Consider the following 25,496-nt stretch of genomic DNA (forward strand, 5'->3'; position numbering starts at 1 on the left):
AGTGTTTGTCACTGTGTGTGTTCAATAGTTACGGTTTTACTAATATCTTGCTCACGGTTGCAGCTATCAAGTAACTTCTGTATAACGTGCACGAACTATTTTATTTCGCACCTTGTAAATCCTTTCATTCTCACTTGTCCACACACGCCTCTGAATTCTACAGAATTGAGGTAATTACCGGTCTGCTGCTCGTCAGCAAGGTCTGTCAGACCAAGCAAAAAGACGCAACACGTCAGCAAGGTCTGTCAGGCCAACCAAAAAGACGCAACAACTCACGGGTAAAGGCGTGCTGTGATAGGTTTTTAAATTGCAAATAAAGAGTTACGATGCCATGTTTCTGGCATTTAGTGACAGTTAGTTAATAAAGTTTTTTCCACTTTGTGAACGCCCTTCAACACTCCGCTTTTTCTGAGAAACCTATTATGGCTGTAGTCCAAAAGCGATGTCGTTAATTTCATTTCGGTTATGATTGCTTATGTGACTTAACTTGTACGAACTTTAAAACAGCAAAAGTCATACATCAGCCCTGTTTCACTGCCTAACAAATAATAAACCGTATTGTACTGTTTATTGGGTAGCTGTCGGCTGCTTTTCAAACACAACAAACAAATGTTGCAAATGGCATGTTTGCGCGACTGCATCCTCATTCTCTAGGTAGCATCCTTTCTCTATAACAGAGAACATGCTATACCGCCTGCCTTGTCTCGGCCTCGCGTAAATAAACAAACCTTACAGTTTCATGCTGTTTTTAAAACACGCTGTGTGCGAAGTGTGTTCACCTTCACTTGTGGCTTTTGTATTCCAGCGAGCTTGGGTTTCTTTGCTTACAAGCACAGCGCCTTTAGCGCAACACTTTGGAAACTAAAAACACAAGAAGTCACTCAATGTATGTCACAAGGGTTTCTTTTGCCTAAGAAGTAACTGCAACCAATCGATTTGGGTAGAAACTGTTAATGTGTCCGCTTTCAAACAACTCTGCCTTTCACTGCAATATAGCCTGCTACACAAAGGTGTAATTTAAGGCTCATTATTTATTATGCAAACAAAACACAGGACAAACAATAAAAGGTGAGTGACTGAACGGATCCAGCACTTGCAGTAAACTTGCGGCTAGATGCGCCTCTGTGCAAATCGGAGTGGCATTCAATTGGCTTCGACAGTGACGTCACTCCCATCAACGCCGGTGCTGCTGTCACGTGACTCGGTTTCCTGCGAAGGAAAAATACGTTGAGTAGCTGCATAACAAATTCGAAGGCTGTAACAATGGGCACACTAGAACGCTGAAAAACGTACGGCTTGTTCAGGCACCGTTGCTTCGGCTTGGTTCTCACAATCTTCGGTTTCAGCTACAGGGTTTTCTGGCGACTGAATTTTTACTTCTTGGGCGGGTTCTGCCGTTTCCGTGTTTGTCTTGGCTGTTGTTATCTCGGCGCTTTGCAGAAGTAGTTGTTTAAAAACTGCAAAACAAACGAGTATTTCCTTGTTTAATTCGACATAAAAATACCAAGAAAAAAAGTGGATATTGTGTTTGCATACTGCCAGTTGTATATTGTTATTCAACCTCTCGAGTCAATAGATTCCCCTCTTTCCTAAGGCGCAAATTTATGGTTCAATATTTTTCAAATGAAAAGATAGCATTTATACCTATTTCATACTAATGTTTTGTTTTAATAGTCGCTGCGACGCTACACAACGTATTTTTGGTACGAACTTAATCCCTCATTCTAGAGCAGGGGTTCTTAAACTGGGATCATGAACCTCTTGGGGGTCCGTGAACTAGTTTTAGGGGATCCATGAAGGCCTAATTAAAATATTAGTGTACAATTAAGAAGTTATTAATTTTTCGAAAAAAAAACGAAATCAAACAGATTTGAGAAGTCTATTTGTAATGTGACGTAATTTTTTAAATTCTTGCCTACCGTGGTCCACGCAAAGTTAGAAAAAATCTAGGGGTTCGCAGTAAAAAAAGGTTAAGAATTCCTGTTTTAGAGGTACTTAGGTAATGGCTGCTCTTAGCGCTTTACAACTTATTTTTCCTAATTACAGTTTGCTATACTTTCATTCAGCAGTTTGTCTACTTTTTGAAAAATAATGTATGTACGCCTTGTACGGCTATTTTTCTAAATTACAGTGGATATAATAAATTCAATTTTTTACAAAAAAAAAAACTTTAATTCAAGAAATGCTTTGATAAATACCTTTTCCCGTAACATCCGCGCTCGCCTCAGCCTTTGATTGGCTGGAGGTCACTTGACAGGTGAAAGTGCCAGCGTCATCGGTACATGGTTCCTACCAAAATACAATATAGATAATTACATGCTTTAATTTAAGAGCTTTTAAGATTCCAATTGCTTCGGGCTCCCGTGTTGCATTGTATTCTAACAGTTGCAATACTTTAACCAAGGCTCACACTTAAAATATAATTTAGCCAGAAATGCAATTAGATAAAAAAAAATGGCAGTGTGTTCCATGTTTATATCGCCGATTTTCGTCCGGCAAGTTGCCACCCGAGTGTTTACCGTAATCATGAGCGTCGCAAGTGTTTCCACGTTATCAGTGACGTAGCGCTCGTCGTTCACCGTCACGCTGTCCTTTAACCATGTGACGTCACATTTCGACATCTCGGTGTTGGTCTATGAATCGTAGGAAAAGAAATCGCCCCAGCAATCAATAAAGTTAAGTCGACGAAATAAAGTCAATTTGGATTAAAAGTTTTGACTTTTGGCAAAGCGGATAGACCGAAATTTTAATCGTAAAAAAAATACTTCAAAATTGTTCAAAATAAATCACATATTTATGTTAATATTATAATTATTATTATTGTTTTACTAATTGCATCAAAACATGTTACGTTTTGGTATAAGGCATTGTTTTCCTCCAATTACACGTCTTGGTCGGAAATCATCCTTAAGGGTGATATTAATATTCTTGCAGAGTTTAACTACTCGTTTAAGACAACCGAGCAATAGAAGAGAATACTTCAAGAAATCTTGTCTATACCTGTACAGAGAATCGAATAAAACCGTCGATCGTTACGTCATGCTGCATTCCATCTTCAATAATAACTGGGTCAGCACTTTCCGGTTGCTACAGAAACCAAATTTAATTTGATTTAGATTTTTGGTAAGTTTAGGATGATTTAAGCTTTCCATGTTTTGTAAGAGTTGTCTTTCAAATCATGTAATAGACCTACTTTTTTTAGATGAGTGAAAATGGTTTTAAATATCTTGCAAAACAAGAATTGGTGGATGAAACAAAAATATTACTGAAAAATATTTTCGTGTTTAGCGAAGTTTTTGAAAAAAAAATTAAAAAATTATAATAATAAGATAGTCCAGCGTGGTGCTCTACCTCTCACAAATGGTGCCTTCTATAGGGCCCCAACAATTTGTGACCTCCTGGTAACGTTTCAAAAAAAAACACGTCACAGAACGTCACTATACGTAAGTTTCGAAAGTCATAATGAAAACCACAAATTTGAGTTTTAACTAACAAAAATTAAAATCTTATATACTCATAGCACCCTAGGTTGAGCAAACACTAACATATAGTTGTTTATTTATAAATACGGTGTTTTAAACCCACCATCTAAGAGATACTACAGACAAAAACTGTTTTAGTAAAATATATTTGCAACAGCACCCATGGGCCGGAGTTTACAAAAAAATATGTCGTTTATGACGATTTAAAAACGGCGTATTATTTTACCTTTGCTGGTGTTTCTTCAACTGCTGGCTCTGAGGTTTTGTTAAGGCGCTCGTCCTTCTTCCGTTTTCTTTCTGCCTGTCTCTCTCGTCTCTCGTCTTCTTCTTCACGCAACAGCTCAGCAGCTTTCTCGCTAATTTTCTCAAATTCTATATGATGGTAAAGTTCTGCTTTAATATTGGCAATTGGAAAGCTTTAACAACTTACATAGTTATTTGGTTCGAGACGTAACCTTTGACATCGTTCAACTCTTATCTATTCTTCATTCTAATAGTTGTAATTACCTTCCTCGTCGAACTCAAAGTTGACCTTGGTGTCAAAGGTTGATAATGGTGTTATAAACTCGCAAGTGAACTTTCCTCCGGCGTGATCACGTGATATAGGGGTGATCAGTAATGACACGAGGCCGCTCTCGGTGTCATTCAAGCACTGTTTAAAACAAACTGATTATTATCAAATTGTACAATAATCAATGCTAAATAACAGGTGAAACAGAGTATTGAACATAGGCTATACTGCGTTGAGTAAATCTTACCTTGTAGAGGTTGTTGTCGATCAGTATTTCCTCATTGTTATGGTACCAGATAATGTGCGTGTCATCCCTTAATTTCGTCACAATGCAAAACAGTCGAACCGCGCCAGCGAGGGCTTCGGCACGCAAACCTTGTTCGAAGTTGATAACTGCAACAAAACAATTTCAAGGGTTATAGTTTGTCGAAGTAACTTTTATCCTATATCGCTTATAAAACCATCCAGTCACATACGACCAGTTGGCGACGTCCATGACCAATTTTAAAAGAGTATCGCACGACCGATCGCACGACCTCGTTCAATTAATTTAGGCAAATTGAGTTGAGCCTTTCCAATAATATACAGAATAGCCGCCAGCTTAAGTTTCAATAATCACAAAAAAATATTTACGTACTGTAATCTTCTGCTTTGGCAGGCTTTGGAGGTGGAGGAGGAGGCTCTAGAAACAAAACAAATAATTTTGTTAAAGAATAGCTTTACAAAATTTCGTTTTTATGTGGAAAATGCAATCTCTCCACCCACTCTCTACGTTGATGCTACAGCTGGTTCTTCCTCCTTCTACCACGCACGTAATGATGCCGTTGTCTTCAAAAGTGGGGCTGATAATCTAAAAAGGCGCAAAAACAGTTACAATAAATGCATTCTTAAACATCTGATAAAACAGTAAATATAGAATTATGCTACGTAATAAGAGTAATAAAGCCCATACAGAGTATCATTTTTAACGTTTTGAACAACTCTTTATTCATTTTAAACATCAAAATAATACCTACTTCTGTTTGGCTTTGATATTCTTATTACGTCCTACTACAACCTTAAACCATTATGCTCCAAAGAACGGCACTAAACTGTTAAAAATTTCTGCAAAATGATTTGTTTAAATATTTTGTTTTTCGCTTTCTGCCTATATCGAAAATAGATTCGAAGTTGTCAGCTGAAAATAACAGGGTTTTCAACCTAGCCTTAAGTTATGTTGTCAATTACCTTAAGAGAGTGTGTGTTTCCAACCGACACGAGTTCGTATCTCTCGTCGCCGGAGTCTATCAGTTCATCGCCATGGTACCACTTGCAGGCTGGCAACAGGCCGTTGAACAGGGGGGAAGGATCGGCAAAGCATTCGAACAGGGCAATCCTCGTGTCGTGCGAGTATTCGGAGTCGGCGAGCTTCTGATTGAACTTAACCGGAAGAACTACATAGAAGCATGCGTTGTGTTTTTTGTAATTTTTATTTAATACTGCACCCGTCCACATTCACAGCTGTTAAAACGATTTTCTTATAACAAATACACACCGAACCAGCAGCACAAAACTTTACGAACTTTCTCGTTCTGAAATATGTATTTTAGACACTTTCACTGCCAACAAATAGGCATCTCGTAATAGCTACGGAAAATTTGAACCATTTACTTACGACCTAGGATATTATATAGTCTTGAAACTCGTCTCATTGTTTCGCTTTTAACGCAAAAGCTACCTTTGTTCAAACTCGAAGAGTGGCATGATGTATTGGAAAGATTTGCTTACAATATTCTTGGCTCTAGGCCTATTATTGAGGGAGGCGATTCAGTTCCAACTTAGTTTGTTAAAAGCGTTAAGGAATTATGCAAGAACAGTTAAGGTACCAACTAGTGTTTGGTGTCAACAATGTTGAAATCAAATAAACTGCTTAAACAAAAATGATTCATGACATGCCATTTCTAATCTATCTTCTTAAAACTATAATTATAGTTTTAACTCACTGCCGTCGACCACGAGGTTTGCGGTATGGTTTCCGCCGAGTCCGCTTAGACGATACATGGCTATGTCGTCACGAGTGACGTCATTGATGATGAGGGATCGAGCGCACCCCTGTGCGATGAATTCGTAACGAGGGTCGCTGTTGGCATCGATCGGGGCATCGTTCATGAACCATGCAACCTTGTAAAGGCAATATATCTTAGCTTCTCCATACCTTTAATTGAATCAGGTATACCTTTTAAAGCAATGTCGGCCGTTCCATCGGTTTAGGACAGGGGCTAAACTATTTTTATTACACCTTTTCATTGTGATCATGGATAACGCTCCACTGACTACAATTGTAAACCAAACAAACGCAAAAGCATTTTTTTGCAGTATCGCCTTCTTCTTAACTTAGGCTAATTAGACCCATTTTCAAATGCAAAACATCCTAATCCTATGTTTGCCACTGATTAATAGTTGTTATTATGAAACGCTAAAAACTATTTTACAAAAGTTTTAGATAAAAATTACTGCCCGAGTATGGGTCAGGGTCGCGACTAGGGAAAGGTTCCCGAGCCCTGGTTTTAAGCGATTGTTAATTACATTAATTACAACATTAACACCGCATGAATTACTAAAATCAAATACATTAGAGAGCATATTTTACGTCATGAATTATTTCCTTCAGCGCAGGTAGAAAATTGTTTTATCAACTACCTAACATGATTTTCCAGATTTAGCGAAGCGTATAAATCATTTTGTAAACGCAAAATGTTTTCAGTTCAATTGGGGTCATTCATAAATACATTCAGACAAAAAAGTACAATGTGGCGCTAAAACATTTTATATTTAAATAAGCTACCTTGACGTTTGGCTTTGAGAACAAACAATCGAAGACGGCCTTTCGCCCTTCCGTAATGTAAACGTCTCCGTGCGGTTTAAGAAAATGAAGAGGTTGCACTTAAATAGAAGAAACGCGAGTTATTTAGAAATATCTAAATATAAGCAATGTAGGGCACACCGTATACATAAGTCACCGAGAGTTCAGTACAAATAACATTCATAACTTAACGTAACGTTTTCTTTAAAAAATAAAAATAAAACTTAACCAATGTTAGAAATGTTTAGCTGTCGGCTCTTTAGTATTCGACTTAAGCTTTCATCAAGCTATAATTTAAATATTGGTAAAATATGTGAACCTTATTTATCTTAAGAAACTGTTAAGTGGACGAGAAAACTTACTTTCGCCGACGATGAGATCCGCTGTGCACGTGCAGTCATTATATAGTGCCACACAGTGTACAACCTGAACATCTTCCGCTTGGCAGTCGTTCACGATTAATGACCGTATCGTTCCCACGCTTATGACGTCATATTTTCCGGCGGGCCCAACTGGAATCTAATAGCAACAATAAAGAGTAGAATAATAAATTTATTTTTGATAAGTTCAAACATACGGGTCAATCTGCACTTTGAATATACAGGCATAATGGTAGTTGTATTTCAAAGTCATACCTCTTTTCCGTTTCCGAAAAACCACTTTACTTTCGTTTTTGAATCTTTCACCTTGCATTCAAACAAAGCTTTACCTCCGACGTCCGCATAGCAATCGGAGATTTTAAAGATATATGCTGAAATAATAAAGTTTGTTTAAAAAGCAAGATATAAAGAATAAAAACGTCCACCACATAACTGGTATAAAACACGTGTTTGGGGTTGACATATAAAGAGTTTCAAATATATCTTTATGCCTTTAGTTGTAAATTTAAATTTAATAACAGTATGATAAAATAGAATGACTCATAAATAAAATTGTAGTTACTTTTACCTTCTCTTCGTTCAGCTTCCTCCAGCAAACGCAACCTCTCCAATTCCTCTTCCCTTTTCTTTCGTGCAATCTCGCGTATCGCTTCTTGCCGGTTCATTACTTCGTCTAGAATCGCAAAGTTATATCGCTTTTGAGAAATTTTAACAAACCAAAGAAGCTTGAAAACGGAGATAACTTTCCACAGCGAAACGTAGTAAAATATATTTTTTTCACAAACCGAGTACCGTATTATTAATATAAACGAAATGTTTTAAACTCCCTTTGCCCCAATATTGTGTAGTTGTATTCTTTCTTACTCAAAACTTGTTTGAAATGAAAATTTTGTACTATACTGTAGGCCTATTATATTTTTTGTTAGTGCGATTTTTTAACTATGTTACCGAAAGGTTCTCCTGGTGTAATGTAGCACGATTGAAGAGACGGAAGTCCTGTACCAATTTGGTTGACGGCTGTCACTCGAAAGAAATATGTGTTGCCTATATTAAAACGAAAAAATACATTACGGTACAAACAACAGACAAGTGCATAACTTTAAAAATAACGTATGATGCAATATTTTTTGATAATATACCTTTAACTAATCCAGCTACTGTGTACTTCTCTTTTTGAACTTGCTCCGGTAATTTGTTGCAGGGAATCCAGTTTTCGGAATGTTCTTTTCGTCTGTGGTAACAAATATACAAAACAATCGTGATAGGTGTAATATTAAAATAAATAAATTCATTCAATTTGCTGCTATTTATATTGGTGTTAAAATTATTGAGATGGAGCTTAGCGTATTCGTAACATCATTTGTACCTTTCCACCAGGTAACCCATAAATTCGCCGTATCCCATGCGTTCGGGCTTTTTCCATGACAACTTGACGCAATCCTCAGTGAGGTCATCAATATTTACTTCTCGTGGGTCGCTCGGTCGATCTGAACAAAACGGTTGTTTGAAGTGCGAGCTTGCTTTAGGTTTTCACAGCAATGTCAGGGTAAACGTTAGTTAAACAGCAAATTAAAAAAACAGCTCGAACACCCTCGTTGTGTTGTTGTTATAAACACTGACACAAATATATAATTAAACGCAGATAAAATATCGTACGTTTCAGCCTCATCGTTAGCTATAGATTTCTATAGATTTACCTTGGTTCCACTACAAATTTTGGTAAATCGCATATCCAATAGGCACGGTATTTTATGATGAGTAGGCCTATGCCGTAATTATTTAGTTCTTTGTAGCAGATTACAGTATATACTCACGGGTATGTTAATGCTCAGTTAGATAATTGGTTAGATAAAATGAATTAAATTTTATGCGGAATGGAGTTTCTTATATTTTCTTAACTTTAGTTTATACAGCGTTAACAAATTTTTATTACGACTTCTAATCAGGATTTATCTTTGCTTTGACGTGTCATATGGATGTAGATAAACCTGAACAGTAACGATAAATATTTGCTAAAAAGGTATAGTGTGCTTTCGTAGTCCGCAAAGTTCTTGCCAACCTGGTTCTTTCGCTTGAATCACGCCGGGTAAAGTCTTCCACTCCCCGCAACCCGCGACGTTGCAAGCTCGGACCCGGAACTCAAAGAACTCTCCTGGGTTAAGGTCACCCACGGTAAAGTGACGTTGAGTCAGCGCCTTGTTGTTGACTGGTTTGAACTTGCCGCCTGCTGGACGACTGTAGGCGGAAAGTTTCAAGACGTGTTTACGATAGATCAGTTAAGAATTTTTTTTATAAAATTGTTAACTTTAAAAGCAAAATTTAAAAACCGTGTTTTGCAACATATATTTCCACAAACAACAAAGGCAAATGGGTGCCTTCTTACCCTCTCTAAATAGCTATATGAAACAAAATCCTGTTTGGTTAAAAATGATTTGTTCAGCACCGATTTGTACAAGTCCAAACGTGTCAAAATGACCAAATGTAAGATGTGATTATGATGAACTCTGCTTGTCAAAATGAATTTGGCAAAATTTTAACCGTCATTGCTATAGTCACTTACTATTCCAAGAAGTATCCAGTGACGTTTGACCCGCCATCGCTTCGCGGAGCTTCCCAGCAAACTTTGATTGACGTCGATGTCACGCATGGCTGACCTTTATCGTCAGCAACGCGGAAGATTCCCTGCACCCCGCCCCACCAGTTGGGTGGCTCTATTTATTAAAAAGCACAGAGAACAATTAATTACAAGCATAGATCAAACTGCCTGGAGGGTATCTTCACTCGTCATCAGTGACATATTAAATTACGTTTTGTATCAAGTCCGACAAGTGTCGAGCAAAGTGTAACAAAAATGTTGGTCGATTATGATACGAAGACGATTACGTGTTTTATGACTCGTTTTACATTGTTTAATATTATATGCTATTTTACGCAAATATTTCAATTATTATTATAACCTATGTCGTGGTCCGATTGATCTAAATATATTTATTCTTGGTGGTCCAGATCTTTAGAAAAGTTCGATTTTAGCTTTTGCGTATTAAAGGAATTTATGTCACCCAAAAGTGTGGGACGTGTTCCAATATTTAATATGCTTTTTGGGAAAAAAAGCTTTACAACGTCATAACAGTATATGTCGGAATTTTATCTAAGATGTTTGAACTGTCACTCTACGTTCAAGGACTATCAAGCATTTTATATCAACCGTTTGCAATAAATCTGTTGACGACGCAATCCATTACATTTAGCCCTTACTTATTCCATCACTTGCCAGCACAGCCTCGCTTGTCTCCGAGAAAGGACTAGTCCCGTTGCTGTTGACCGCTCTTACCCTGAACATGTACCTTTCACCGGGTTCCAAGCCACCCACTGGATAACGTGTGTACCTTTTAATAACAAAATACCTTTTTAATCCATTTACTGCAGCAACGGCATCTCTTCCTGCTTTTTATATCACTTTATTACGATAAAATTCCTCTTCGCTTTAAGTTTATTGTTTGATTCACAGCAATACTTGGATTATACTTTCATTTTTGGAGGCGTATCTCTGAATCCACTATGAAACTGAATCCACTATTTTTTTTAATATTTAACGATTTTGGACAACAAACTAGAAAATAGCCGTTGTATACTTTTATCAGTGTTGTAAATTTTTAAAACTAGTGTGTATTGTACATAAGCTTTAATAAAACATAATTCGTTGTCTAAAGCATATTTGCTATTTATTACCTCACTGGAGTGTGATTGGCAGCAAGCCACGTATCAGAACCCAACATCTTGTACTCGATATAATATCGGGGCTGATCGCCGCCAGAGCGCGCTGGTGGCACCCAGCCGATCTCGATGTACTCCCGCGTGCACTGAATTAGATAAAAGAGTTATTTATAATATAAATATCGTTTGAATGCAAGCGCCTAATCACAATACATGCGGCGCAATTGTATTTAAAAGGATAAAATGTAGAGAAAGTAAAACGTAAAACAATGAGTTATAATTGGTTGCGCTTGGCCTACAACTAATTACTAAAATTGGACGCTGCTATACGGCGATATGAGGTTATTGAGCGAAGAATTCGGAAAGGACGAGAATTCGATAATCGATTTATTATCCAACGTGATTTCACTGCAGCAAACTTGCGGTGTTATACCTTGATGGATCGCACTTCTCTTGGTGTTGTCGGCACCCCGCGATATCTCTCGATTGTCTTCTTGGATTTGTCCGAGCAATTGGCATCCAACTTTTGGAAATCTTCTTCCTTTTCTAGCTGCTCATTCGTGACGTCACCACACAATTTCCCTTCCACGGGGGAAACTGCCAAATGGTATGTCATTTGAGTTTTCTAATTTTGTCATTCAATATATAAACTGTTGCTACCAGGCATAGTAATATAAGTCAAAAACAGCTCCTCTGGTAATTGTAATTCTTTACCAACGTTTCAGCAACCTATGCAAGTCGCCTTAGTCCGGGTGAATGACACCGTTCGCTCGTACAATACATGGAAAACACACAAATGTCATTCGTTGTTAAATAAATAAATCTATCACTTTTGTTTTCCTCAAAATGTTTAAATAGAATGTACTTGTAAATTATTCTGTTTATTTTAATATAGATTTACTGCTACATTGCGGTATTCAGTTACCTTCAGAGACAATGGAAATGACGTCACTCGGATTACTCGGTTCACTACTTCCGGCGCCGTTTACAGCGATGACGCGAAATCTATACAAGAAATCAATCAAAGTGAAGTTGTGAACCGTTAATCCGGTTTAAACCATGACCTTCGTAAAATGCAATGGTTAAAAAGTTTGGTGTAGTTAATCAACCATTTACACAGAAACTACGTGGGAAATTACAGAGATACTTTGATATTTTTTGGACACTTATTAGCTCGTGTATTGTATAAAAATGGTATGACATTTATTTTCTTTGTGAAATCCGAAAATATGGATACTTCCCTCTAATACTTATATAAAACAGGTTCGATTTAATCTTAGATTAGATTTAGCGCATAGGTAAATAAACTGTCTCGAGGTGTGACACATTAAATACAACAAATGCCGCCTGTCACGCGTACATGTTAATTGTAACCCACCGACCCATCAGCGTACATTTACCTGTAAGACTTTTCACTTTCAAGGCCCATAACTGGATAGGGGTCGGTTGTTTGCAGAGCATCGGCGTTGACGCATCGCCATTCCTCGTGACTCTCTACGTCACAATACTCGACGAAAAAGCCAGCAACCTCGTCACTATCGGGCGCCAACCAACTCACGCTCGCACAGTTGCCGCTCGAAGATAAAGTGGCAGTCACATTGCAAGGAATGCCTGCATTTGAAGTTCATTTATTCAACTCAAAATAATTTGTAGAAGATGAATGGCGTGTACTTGGGTACAGTATGCACGGCTCTGTAATGTAGCTGGATAATGAATTGCAAAAGCCAAACAGGTCGAGTAGATCGACATCATGTTGATTAAGACGTTTTGATACGAGCTTGTATCATCTTCACATTAACTGAAGCTCGTATCGAAAACGTATTAATCAAGATAATGTCGATTTGCTCGACCTTTTTGGCTTTGCAATTCATTAATGACTATAAAGATTTTCGTTTTACCGCTATATGTACTGTGAGAACATACACTTTTTGCGCCGTCAGTTTCAAGACGTCGCGCTACGATCGGAGTAAAAATCACGAACTTTGACGTCACTCTTAGATCACAATAGACTTACCTGGTACGTCATCGGGCTCTTCTTCTTCAACAACAATGTCCTCTGCCTCGGGAGATACCAAGTCCATCAGTTCTGAAAACAGAAACAATAGGTGAATGCCCTCCCATGGCAACAGAGGCTATACACTCATGTATTGCGTGTAGTTAACACACCAAGCGAAGCACTAAAATGGTATATCCTTTTTATTACAAAGTTAGAACAGGGAATCTCTGTGTTGTTTTAATTAGGTTTTATAAACCAATCCAAAATAACCTGTGTAAAGCAATATGTTCCCCAGAAGTAAAAACCGACAAGCCCTCACCTACAACTTTAATGGTACGCTGCTTACTATAAAAATATGTTGTTAACACTTTGTAGGCCAACAAGTAAAACTTCAATATGATCGGCATTAACTGATGTAACGCATGTCCTCCATATATACCGTTTTCGAATAACTGTCACTTTCATACAATTCGTTGGACGTTTGGAAATTTGCGACACTTCAGAAAATGTTATTTTATCGCTTGCAACTCTTCGCACAAACTAGAGTTTAAAAACAGAACTAATACTAACTACAGAAACATAACTAAAAATAGTTTCCCCAAGTTCTTCAACCCAAACTCTTCCATGTAATTCGCTGGATGCTTGGTGATTTGCGACACAAACCTAAACGTTATTTTATCGCTTGCAACTCTTTGCACAAACTGAAGTCTGAAAACAGAACTATCACTAACTACTGAAACATAACTAAAAATAGTTCTTCAAGTGCTTGAACCCAAACTTACCGATATCAAGACGTGGAGTGCCAGGATCTCTCATGGCCACTGGGCCCACAGCCAATGAAGAAGGACCCTTGCCCCATCGGTTGAACGCACGGACACGAAAGAAATATCCACTTCCTTCGATCAGACCAGTGACAGGAGTGGAGGTCAATCGTACCGGTTTTGCTATTGCTTTGCGCCAAATACTTGATCCGGCTTCAGCCCTATGCGAAAGGTATTTTTGTCTGTGGGTATGATGCTTTAAAGGGAAATTTTATTGATTTGAAAGAAACTTCATAGAGTCATTATAATGACTTATGATGGGTTGTGCTTTCGACGTTTACTCGCTTAGTTTTTAAACAAGCCGACGCCCAAATAAATAACGGCACAGACAAACATGATTTTTTGTTTAGCGTCATTTGTTTGGTTTGAAAACCACGTGTGCTTGATCCACATCATCGTATCTTTTAGTTTGACACCTACTTCTCTATCCAATATCCCTGAATAGGCGCTCCGCCGAAGTGACCGAAATACCCAGGAGGCTTCCAGCTGAGCGTGACGTGGTTTCGCGTGACGTCAGCATACTGGAGGTCGGTGGGGGCTGAAGGGGGAGAACTCAAGCCCGTGACGGACAAGAAGCAGCGAGAAGTAGAGGCGCCGCACGAGTTGTACGCTCGACAAACGTATTCACCTATAGGTTTTGAGCAGTAATATTATAGGACTGTCTTGCTATTGTAGGGTAAATCGTGCCTGGGGTACTTCAAGCGTACTACGCGAAAAGTTTATAAAATATGGAATGGCATGGCATGAAAAGAATAGCATGCTATCGCGCTATATGTCAATTTTATTAAAAGCAACTCGTACTGTCATGTATATATTCTGACATCTCAAAAAACGAATTGCAGAACTACGTTTTATGCTTCACTACAAGGCTGACATGTCAACAACGCATTGTTCTACGCCACACGTGCGTTTTGCAACAAAATACCTACAATACGCAAGTATATATTATTTGGTCACGCATAACTGTCGTATACCTTCGTCGTCAGTGTAGGCCTTAAGAATTGTGAGTGACGCAGTTTTTCCGTCAAACTCCGTCTGCACGTGATTAACTTTGTTGTCCAAGTTGCGACCTGCGGGCATTATTGACGTTTAATCATTATAGTTAAACGTTTAGTTACAATGTTTTTATCAAATCGACGTTGTTAGGGCTATCACCGAAAGTTGTAAACCTGCTTTGGACTTCAGAAGGTACAATTACTTTTCTGTATAAAAAACAACTTTTTTAATTAAAAAATTGCCCGATTACAAAATCTTCTCGTAAAAGAAGGCGTTTTTCATTTTAGGCTACCTGTAATGTAAACCGTTTCATAAACAAAACAACTGTACAGTAAACTGTTCTTAAACAGATCAAATTGTATTGCGTCACTTTGAAACAGTAAGAATTGTATTTATAGATTCTCGTTTAGCTACAAAGCTTAATTTGAAATTGTGTTTACAGGTATAAGCGGTTTAGCTGGACTGGAAGCAACAATGAACTGTGGCGTGAAATACAAACCATTCAAGGTCCAGAAAACGTCAGGTGAAGGTCGTCCCTCAACCTCACACGTCATCACCACAGCTCCACCTTCTTTGACCTTTCTGTTGAAGAGCCCGGTCACAAAGCGAGGATAACCTATAGGCAAGTGTTAAAATGCATTGACCTGACCCGTCTGTTAATTTTAAAGATAAGTTATAGTAATATTACGTTATTATACATTTCATCGCACACAACTAAACAAAAAAATATCTATTGTTATTATACATACCAATGTGATATTATAAACACGGAATGTGTTGTACCGATATACTAACTGATAACCTGTTATAATTAAAATCTCGGGTAATCTAGATACTCGTTGTTTTCACGCCTCCCTCAACTGTTTCTCGCAAACTTGCCTCGCATAATACATTGTAAGACTATTTATTATATTTTTCGGGTAACATTGCCATTATTTTAGGTAACTCTGTTTGTAAAAACATAGACAAGCAAACATATTTTTTAACTGTAGGCCTACATCTTTGAAAGAACATTCTTATTGTACATTTCTAAAATAACATGTAATATTAACAGAAACAAACCAACAACAAAGCAATACAATTTCTTCCGGTTTCTCTTGAAACATTCGCAGTTACTTTAGTTACAGTTTTCGTACAAAAAAAAACACTTCAAGACGCGTCTCGCAGTAACTCATCAACATTATCAGTGACAATTTTTGGCGCCGATTTCGGAGCAACCACCTCCTCCGACACTTGGCCGCCATCCGCCGCCCTGTCCACGACAGTTTGTTTGCGCGTCGAGCTCTCGTAACTGTGATTTAAAGTCTCGGACAGGCAATTCCCGAACTCTCCGATACTTTCTTTCGCGAGACCCTCGCCCCTTCGTTTGGCTTTGCTCCTGTCTTCTCCTGCCCCCTTGGATGCCACGATGTTCTCTTCCACCATCTCGTAGGTGAGCTTGTCCGCCTTGGCCGGGATGCGGAGTTCCAAAACGCTCTCGAACTTTCCACCAGAAACCTCGGCGCTCGAACCCTTGTACGTCACGACTTTCGATGACGCGTCGGCCGCCGAGGCCTTCTGCAGCGGGCCGATCACCAGCTCTGCCCGCTCCAAATCCGGCTCGACATGATTCGACGCATTTTCCCACTCGGGTGCCATCGAAACGCTTTCTTCTGGGAAATAAGTGTAAATCTTATATATATATACTTTTTACATAGCAATTGGTAAAAACCACAAACAACTGTTATAGCCTAATTGATTTTTATGAATAATTTGGGAATGATAACATGCGTGTTACTCTTGCAAAGAATGTACCAAATAAATAGTTGGGTCCTAACAGTTATTTTTAAACTCTGTATCGCAAGAGATTGACAAGCATTTAGGGTGAATGTGAATTTATAAAGGTATAAGCAGGGCCCTCCATTAAACCGTATTTTTTGCCTATATTAACGACATAAATTTTTTTTTGTAAAGTTTTAAACGTTAATAAGGTTTAAAGTAGACTATAGGTATGACAAAATAAACCGTATATTTAGGACGTGTTACAAGATCCAAGGCAAAACATAACGAAAAATTGAAATAACTCACCAATAAACATTGAAGATGAAAGCGAGGGTGAGCAACCAAAATGAAGGTGAAAGAACAAATGAGATGTTATTATGACGAATTGAAAAAATGATTGCAAACAGCCAGAAACCATATTCAATGTACAATATGCTTTAACAAATGTTATGTAAACTGCCCTTCATCTCAAATATATCCTGGATTAGCCACTACAAAAAATAATATTTGTCTACATCTGCAATTTTTTTCCGCCTGACTGACTTCACTGAACTAGGAGTTCCCAACTATAGATAGCAAACACCTTTTGAGACTGAGGCAAGTCGCTGACTTTCTTTCGCAAATAATTTAAAACATGCAAACAGCCATTGTGACCACTTTGTCATTTGTTGTAAATGAATGTCATGACATTGGATTGTCATTGAAAGTTTTGTGAAAATACAGGCTTCGCGGTTTGTTTCGCAAAATTACCGGTCAATATCACTTACCAGGAACGTTCAGCTTTTCCACATCAGGGTAGTCAGAGGGCTTTCTCATGTTGTATCCCGACTTGATGTCGTAGTATCCCACCTTACCGTCGTCATAGCGACGTACCAGTAGTGTAGCGTAACTGGAAATCTCGCCCTTGTGATTCTGAGCAGAGATCCTATAGGTACCCGAGTCGCTCAACTCAGCCCTGTAAATAAAAAGTTAATGCTGGTAGGTCTTCGCCTACTGTTTCAACATTTGTATGTTAGCTGCAAAACGGACACAGGTGTTATTAACCATATTCAATTTACAAAAGGATACAACAGGTTTATCGAGATAATTAAAACTTTTCAAAGCTGTAATTGTAATTCTAGTTGTTTTTTTAGTTGCTGTGCCTAGTAGTGTTGTATCTTACTTGAAAATCTCTAAGGTATAGACGCCGTATTGGTTTGAGATCTTTACTTTTCCTGGATCCATTAGTATGGGTTCAATGGGAACCATATCGTGGTACCAAGTTATTTTTGGTGGCGGGGAACCGTTGATAGTGCAAGTGAACTTCACATACATCTAGAAATATATATACAATGGGTATGGCATATAAAGTATAACGTCGTACATTCAATCATCACAGTAAACGTTTTATGTACTTAAATGCAAGAAATGTGAATTTTTGGCGAGGCGCTACTAATGTTATTACCATTGTGTAACAACATCTATAGTTAATAACTAGCATTTCGTTGGCATTATATTGCTATTGCCAAAACACGAAGAAATTATAATGGTGGAAACTAACTACCTTTTCCCAGATCACGTGACTTCTCAGCTTCATCATGAACATTGGAGCATGCTGCAAGTTTTCCCGCGATTTTTTCTGGACGCTCCAGGGTTCATCGCAGTCGGTCAAAGCCGGTCCACGTGTGCGGTACCTTTTCCACAAATGTGTTGGTTTATGGCAGAATGAGAACAGTAATAAAAAATATGAGGTTTAATGTCATCAAAAGGTAAGAAATAGTATTAAGAAGACTAAGCGGCTTTATTTGCAGAGCAAACCTTGTACACTATTCCAATTAACGTTATGGATAGTTTTTTGTGCAATTAGAAATGGCAAAACAGATCCAACACGCATAATTGTCACAAATATCTTACAACTTTATAATGATCCAATTGTCACACGACGCCTATATTGTAGTTTGGATTTCCCGCAGGGGTCAAAAAAATCTTAATTAACTCACTGATATTTGCTCTTCTTCATCGTGAACCGGTCATCGTCGTCCTCTACACCATACTCCTTCCTCTTGGCGATGTAACTTGCTATTTCGCGCACGGCATCTTCTTCCTCCTCAAGCGAACTATCAGGTCGCCTGCAATTTCATTTCAAAGGCCTTACGTTTCACAAAAACTACATCGGAAAAAAGTAAAATCAAGAGCAAAATTGCATGTTCAAGTTAAAACCGTAGCTTGTTTGCGTTAGGGTGTATCAGCTAGCTCATATATCAATAAAATGAGTTTTTAAATGTGTACGGAAGCCCAATAAGTTGTATTTGATAAACAAACATTGTACTTAGATGTTGAGCAATTGATCTAGCATACCAGAGAATCAGCGTAAGCAACAAAATAAATCGTTTTAAGTGAAACAGCCCCTAATAAATGATAAAATTATAAGGAGACCATATTGCCTAACGTTCATCAACTACTTATAATCGCAAACCTCTTGGCAACTGGCATGACGTAGTGATCAACCTGTTGCCGCGCCCCCCCTCTTCTGCCTTCCTCCCTCTTCAGCTGCCCTTCCATCTTCACGTAATCGTAGGCCGGAGATTCCGCCTCGTTTTCCCTATTCAGCTCCTCGTAATAGCGCTCTCTGGTGGAACGTGGTGGCTGCGCGTAGTCCTCCTCAGCGTCCCAGTACAAGCTGCTTGCTGGTTTGCTCCTTCCTTGCTGCTGATGTTGATGGTGGCGCTGACGTGGATCTCCGCTGCTTCTCTTGGAGCGCGAGAGCTGAGGCGGTAGCGGTACGCCGAACTCCTCCGATTCGTAGTCATCCATGTAGGCCAGCGCGTGTCGGACCGGGGTGCTGAGATCCTGACGCCTGTGTCGCAATTTAAAACGGATGGGTCTAAGGCAGGGGTGGGCAACCTACGGTCTGCGGGCCAAATCCGGCCCGCCAATGTAAACATGCGGCCCGTGTATTACAAACTGAACACGAAACCATTCATATATTTAGGTTATTTCAACCTACATAAAAGCATTTTTTTACGATTTGTCTTGTTCTTCCATCGAGTATTAATTGAAAAATACCCCCTATAGTTTTATCCATGATTAGCAGTCGTTGCAGTTGTTATAGGATGCATAAAGTATACATAGTTCAAATTACGGTCCGCAGAGACCTTCTGAGTTTGTTTTTGGCCCGCGACTAGAAAAATGTTGCCCAACTCTGGTCTAAGGCGTCTAATACCTAAACAAATTTAAATGCATATATTTATTACTTGGAGAGGCAAACAGCATGTTATTAAACCTCGAAGCTTTATAAGAGGTGATTCAGAGGGTACAAATAACAGCATAAAATTTGTAACTGATTTTTGTGTGGCTTTTACAAAATGCGCGACTCGAATCTGTAACTTGCTTAGATTGAAGCGAAACTCCTCACTATAATAGTTAGGATGAGATATTTTAAAAGCATGAGATTTCTGAAAAATAAATAAATAAACAGAACTCTAACGTTGACGACAAAAGCCAGGTATAACGATCTCGTCATTAACTCGAACCGCCCTTTGCTTCTCCTCACATCTAGCTATCGTCTGCTGGAATTAGCAAGGGACGACAAATGTATTTTTGGATTGTAATCGCTTGATTACGCAAAACGGTACCAGTTCGATGAGTGACCAGTAACTATAATAGCATAATTATAAATAAGCTCATGTTCTGCAAGTAAATCGTAATGCATTAACATACCTGTAAGAAGATGGTCGCGGTTCGTACGTTGGGGAATCGCAACTGGAAGAGCTTCCCTAAAGAAATAAAAACATGGAAAGATTAAAGTTGTTGGAATGTCTTCATTTAGCACCCAGGCTGGTTTGATTACAGCAAAAGCACAACAAAAAAGTAAAGAATAAATCCCTGGCTATTTAAGATAAGAGAGTTCTATATAAGAGAGTTCTATTGGGGAAAAAGTATTAGTAAGCTATAGAAGAAACTGGATTACGACAAGTAGTTAAGTGAAATTGGTATCATAAACAAACCCCGAATGACGAAAGTCGCTTGCTTGGCGGCGGACCCAGTTGATTGACTCGAAGTGGAGAGCTCACTTGAGACAAAACCTTGTCGTAATCTTCCCGTCCAAATCTGTGACAAATTTAGATTAACGTGCAAGTAACATATGTCATTTAAAACCCACAAAGCTTGCAACTTTGCTCCATTTATTTTGATGAAATATTTCATGTTTTGAACCAAGAGTCATAAAAAACTAAGATACACTAAAAACTGGAAAGAGTATACAACGATAAGGTCAATCTTTCTGAGATTTGGTTGCTCAGAACCAATCTCAGTAAATCTGACAATGTGACCTACTGCAGTCGCCGACTCGGCATAAATAAACGGCAACCTGTTGGTTAAAAAAACACTGCCATCATCCGGGGCAAGCAGCTTATTCCAAAATTGCGTTTAGTTTGGTCTCAGACTAACTATTCATAATTACACAATAATTCTCACCTGCGCTCTTGGGCGAAATCGCGGGATGCATTTCTTCTCGATGAATAAGAATAGTCGTCTTCTTCTTCATAATTACGAGTTTTAGCTCCGGGTAGTCTGACAGGCATCGCAAATTATTTTGCTTTCGTACACGATTCGGTAACCACCAATACAGCTTATGAGACCTATGTCGTAAACTCTAACTGCCTGAACAACAAGCACGCATCTTGATGCTATTTAATTTTTGTTTGAATATATGATTTGATCTTCTGTTATTCACAAGTTCACTACACAATTTTGTTATATTCCGGTACCACTGTAGCACTGAATATGTGATAGTGGAAAACACCTTGACCCTTGAAAGATAAATGTCGACCTTAATTCCTGATCAGAAATAGTAAAATACTCTATCGCAAAACAAGTAATTTAGGTCAGACACTTTTTTATTATTTTAACATCTATGAAAAATGTCTGACCTAAATGACTTTATTCTGCTATTCCGGTACCATTTGTTTTCCTTTAAAGTTTAAACAATTCGAATAAAAACATTAATTCAAAAAAGGTGTTTTCAGTATCGATTGAACTCGCCTTTTAATCTGCACAGTTTCCTAAAAAATTATTTGCAGTGCTGCAATCATTTCGCAATGACCACTTCCAACGCACTCTAATACAAACTAAAGCGATGGCGCTACAAATTAACTTACACATGTTACTACTTTCTGGCAATTCGCTGGCATGCTAAGACGGCGGTGATGACATGATCCATCTGGTCCAAACAGCTGTGAGCCTACGTCATCGTCATTTTTTAACTTAACACCACCGTCGTCAAGATATGTTACCAGGCGTTAAGTATGCTGGCGATACTGTCATTGCATTTCGCTTATTCTTTTATAGCGACGAAATAGCATGCCATTGCTATTGCAAAATAAAACTGTCCGCCAACTTTGCTCTTTTTTCTGAGTGCATAACATTTCTATATCAGTATAAAGATGACAAATTTGTAATACAAAGACAACTTTTGTTTACCTGACACAAATTACGTTTTATTTAGGCTTCTGCATGAAATATCACACTTATAGAAATCCAATTGGAAAATCTTTTACCTTTACACGTAACCTGTGTACATAAAAAACATAAAGTGTATTTAAGTAAAGTTTCTTTGTAATATAATAGTCTCCGTAGGCGAATGATACCGTCAAACTGCAAAAAGGCGCGTTAAGAATAAGGGCTGGCGACTGATACTTGCATCTGATTACGTTGACAGTAGCAAGACCTCTATTTCAAGGGTTGAAGAGTGACAAATATGTCACCATAGAAAGAAACCAGCTGGCCGCAACTGACAACTTCGCATTTGTGTGGTCGAGGCGCTTCGCACTTGGGTTTGCAAACATCAAAAAAAAGAGGATTACGTTTGCTGGTTTTAGAAAAATAAGACGTTTACTTGCTGGATCTCGTAAACCCAACTAAGCCTTGATATACCTCCTGTTCATTTGGCATATTCGTTATTATAGGATTTATGTTGCCCTTTTCGTAAGGAAATCGTCAGAGTTAATATTATTTATTTTACCAATTGCCGTTTTTTTGAAAAACACCCTAAGTGTCCTTTATAAATTACTAAATTCGCCCTTAGTGTTATTGGATTATTGGCCAGACAAAAAACTGAATAAATTATAATCAAACAAAATCAAACTTGATCAAACAAAATTAAATAACAGAATCGCAATCACCTCAACAAAAACCGAGCAACAACGAATCGCAACTACCTTGAAGTATTTGTCTTATTTATACAAATTTATTTTAACAAAATACAAGAACAGGCGTTACGAGTTGAACGACGTGTAATCCCCATACGCGGTGACGTAATTAGCGTTGTATCGGGAATAGACCGAGACTGGAAATGTCAGCTGTCGTTCTCTTATAGCGCCTCAATCGCTAAAGCGCTAATGTATCTCAACCACAGCACGAATAGGGGAAAGCTGATTTTTCACTTTTCTTTCAATCAATAGTATACTCACAGTAGCCCTCTCTTATAGAGGTGGACGGTCCGACAGATTTTGATATACACAGACAAACCACAGTTACTTTACATTTGAGATGCCACTTTTTGAAAATTACCTATAATCTTGACCCAAAGTTAACGATAAGAAACGCTAGAAAGTAGCCTGAAATAAACGTTCGCAAATTTGATGCAAACCGGCTGGAATATGCAAAAATGTGTATTACAAAAGCAACGTGTGTGGCACGTGTAAAATTACGTATAGTATGTTCGATGGTAATGAAACGCGCTCGATGCGCACCCGTGAGGGCACACCGGTGTGACAACCGGATGTTTAATTGCTTAAAATACCACACAGCACAGGATGTGACTATATATGCGCAATACAAAATTTTACTTAGCGAAAATAGATTGAAAAGTTTAAATTAGAATGGTATGATTTGTATTTGAATTTGTGAATTACTTGTATTTTCTTTTTTCTATGTTAGAGAAGACTAAATAGCAGGGGTTGAAAACCCAATAGTTGTAAAAAATTCAGTAAAAATTAAAATAGTATTGAGTTGCAAATATTCAGTCGGTTTTGTAGGTTACTAATTCAGCCGATCCTACAAGGCTTACAATTAGCACAGTCCCGACACATCGTCACCATAATGGAAGGGGAATTACAATGAATATGGACAACTTCTTCAATAGGTGACCTGCGGATTAGCAAGTCCGGTGCTTTGTGTTCCGTCTACATGCGGAAAATACGAGCGACTGACAGCAGAATTAGTCTAAATTGAAATTTGACGGCATTTTGCCATTAAGTGTACGTTTGTATGCATTGCGTTTCCTGTTACACAGCATAAGGGTATAAGAGGAGATATTACAGTCAGCAGTGGTGGGTAATACCGAGGTAGTCGATTTTTCATGAGGCAGATTTTAGCAGGCAACGTTTTCTACAGGTAAACGTCAAGTGACAGCGATGAAAAATGCATCTTAAGGTTTTGCAGGGTTCCTTTGACCAACCAACGTATACAACAGAAAGGAAGCTTTGAGTCACGGGAAATCCCAAACGTGCTAAAGATATTTCACTTTTGATGATAAAACAGCTTAAGGTAAAGCCGAATATTGCGGGGTCTTATAGAGCCTTTATGCTATTGTTTGCCCACTTATTCGGTAGAGTTAGGCTTTGCGGTACGAAACTGCCTATAGGTGACTTGCGATTGAACTGACTCGCTTTAATAAAATAGGCGATTTAATTGCGTCCCTAACGCCGAATTAGTTTGTGGCAAAATCTTCCTCGTATTTCAAATAATGATGACATCCTGGAAAAAGTCACGAAAATACTAGTTCGACCCCTGGCATTTTGTACAGCGTGTAAAGACCATTTTTCACCAACCCTGTAATTAACGTATAAATACCCCTAAAACATGCACAGCAAATTGATGTAATGCACCCGCAGGCGTAATCAGATGTTACTTAACATTAAAGCGAGAAGAACTATTTCGAACTTCCGTGAAATTATTTTAGTAATACGCGATTCGATTATAGCGCTGCGTTATCGGTCAGAAGAACAGGCATATATGCACAAAATCGTACTTTTTGTTAAATTCCACAAAAGCTAACCATTAATGTAAAAAACTAACTCCACATATTGTTAAAGTTGCCATTTTCCAAGTTGTAAACACCCGGTTTTTATCCTTTTTCTTTTTCTGAAAAACACTTTAGGTAAAAATCCGCAAAAGCGAATCATTAGGTAAGAATAAATAGTTTTTGTAAAACTATACACCACATATTGTTAAAGTTGCCATTTTCAAGTTGTAAATACCTTTTTTTGCGTGTTTCTTTATCCATATTGCCCTTTACGTAGAAGTGTTAAGTCAATACCAGTTTTTCTTAAAATATTTGTTCAATTGCTAGTAAATTGTATCTCCTTCACCCAGTTATTTGGGAGCCTCCCCCAGTGCGAGTTTTTTTAGGGCAACTATTTAATAGTCTTACAAATTTGTGATTGGGAAACAGGGATCTAGACTTTTCTGCGTTTCAGTTCGGTCACAGCACTGAAGTAAAATATGTGAATACAACTCAGGTTAAACGGTGGAAGGAAAACGATATCTATTACCCATACTATCGGGAAAGAGATGTATTTACATTTTTCTACTTCAACGCAATAGCAGAGCGTGATCGGTTTGTCATATGGCAACCGTTTAATGACTTCTTTTAAGTTCTGTTTAACAAATGATAATGATTTGACACCCTGACATCTGCGCGTGACCTATATAGATGTCGATTACACGCGATTTAAGGTGTCAGTTTATTTCCGTCACCCTTACTACGCACGAGCGTGCCTATGTACATCTCTTGGCACGAGTCCTTCAGGGGTCACCATAAGTTGGTGATTAGCGCCAGAAATACAGAACCGCCCTGGTGGAACCCGCGCGACACCATTTGTTACGTCACGTCCCTTTGATCGGCTGCGAGCAGGCACGTTTGAGACTTGGCACTTCTAATTTAGCATGCCGGTGGTGCAATTACCCGGCGGAAGTGTCTTATAATAATCGGAAGTGACTGTATGGTAAAA

The 25,496-nt window shown here is 38.4% G+C and overlaps 1 protein-coding gene across 1 annotated transcript; it reads right to left on the reverse strand.

The window, feature by feature from the left end:
* Nucleotides 1-1,143: 1,143 nt before the first annotated feature.
* On the reverse strand, nucleotides 1,144-21,154 carry LOC146160779 (uncharacterized). Its single transcript, XM_083385019.1, has 39 exons — nucleotides 20,959-21,154; nucleotides 20,490-20,592; nucleotides 20,203-20,258; nucleotides 18,959-19,339; nucleotides 18,483-18,611; nucleotides 18,047-18,176; nucleotides 17,666-17,817; nucleotides 17,271-17,458; nucleotides 15,242-15,358; nucleotides 14,721-14,816; nucleotides 14,167-14,374; nucleotides 13,708-13,907; nucleotides 12,944-13,015; nucleotides 12,330-12,540; nucleotides 11,855-11,934; nucleotides 11,363-11,526; nucleotides 10,945-11,075; nucleotides 10,471-10,601; nucleotides 9,776-9,926; nucleotides 9,275-9,450; nucleotides 8,582-8,702; nucleotides 8,355-8,446; nucleotides 8,164-8,259; nucleotides 7,784-7,888; nucleotides 7,471-7,586; nucleotides 7,198-7,354; nucleotides 6,818-6,915; nucleotides 5,976-6,153; nucleotides 5,221-5,426; nucleotides 4,759-4,843; nucleotides 4,631-4,675; nucleotides 4,241-4,386; nucleotides 3,990-4,134; nucleotides 3,709-3,854; nucleotides 3,001-3,087; nucleotides 2,520-2,633; nucleotides 2,199-2,289; nucleotides 1,294-1,457; nucleotides 1,144-1,209 (listed from the first exon to the last, which is right to left on the reverse strand). Exons 1-39 carry the CDS (start codon nucleotides 21,063-21,065, stop codon nucleotides 1,144-1,146), a joined length of 5,241 nt encoding a protein of 1,746 aa, XP_083241145.1. The 5' UTR covers nucleotides 21,066-21,154.
* Between the last annotated feature and the right edge of the window lie 4,342 nt (nucleotides 21,155-25,496).

This window comes from Ascidiella aspersa, chromosome 3, assembly GCF_963924565.1.
Source record: "Ascidiella aspersa chromosome 3, kaAscAspe10.2, whole genome shotgun sequence".
In the NCBI taxonomy this organism is placed as follows: domain Eukaryota; kingdom Metazoa; phylum Chordata; class Ascidiacea; order Phlebobranchia; family Ascidiidae; genus Ascidiella; species Ascidiella aspersa.

Coding starts and splice junctions, on each gene's coding strand:
- LOC146160779 (XM_083385019.1), bottom strand. CDS start 21,065: ATGCCTGTCAGACTACCCGGAGCTAAAACTCGTAATTATGAAGAAGAA. Junction 11,527..11,854: donor CATTTCCATTGTCTCTGAAG/GTAACTGAATAC, acceptor ACCATTTGGCAG/TTTCCCCCGTGGAAGGGAAA. Junction 7,587..7,783: donor GGAAGCTGAACGAAGAGAAG/GTAAAAGTAACT, acceptor TTATTATTTCAG/CATATATCTTTAAAATCTCC.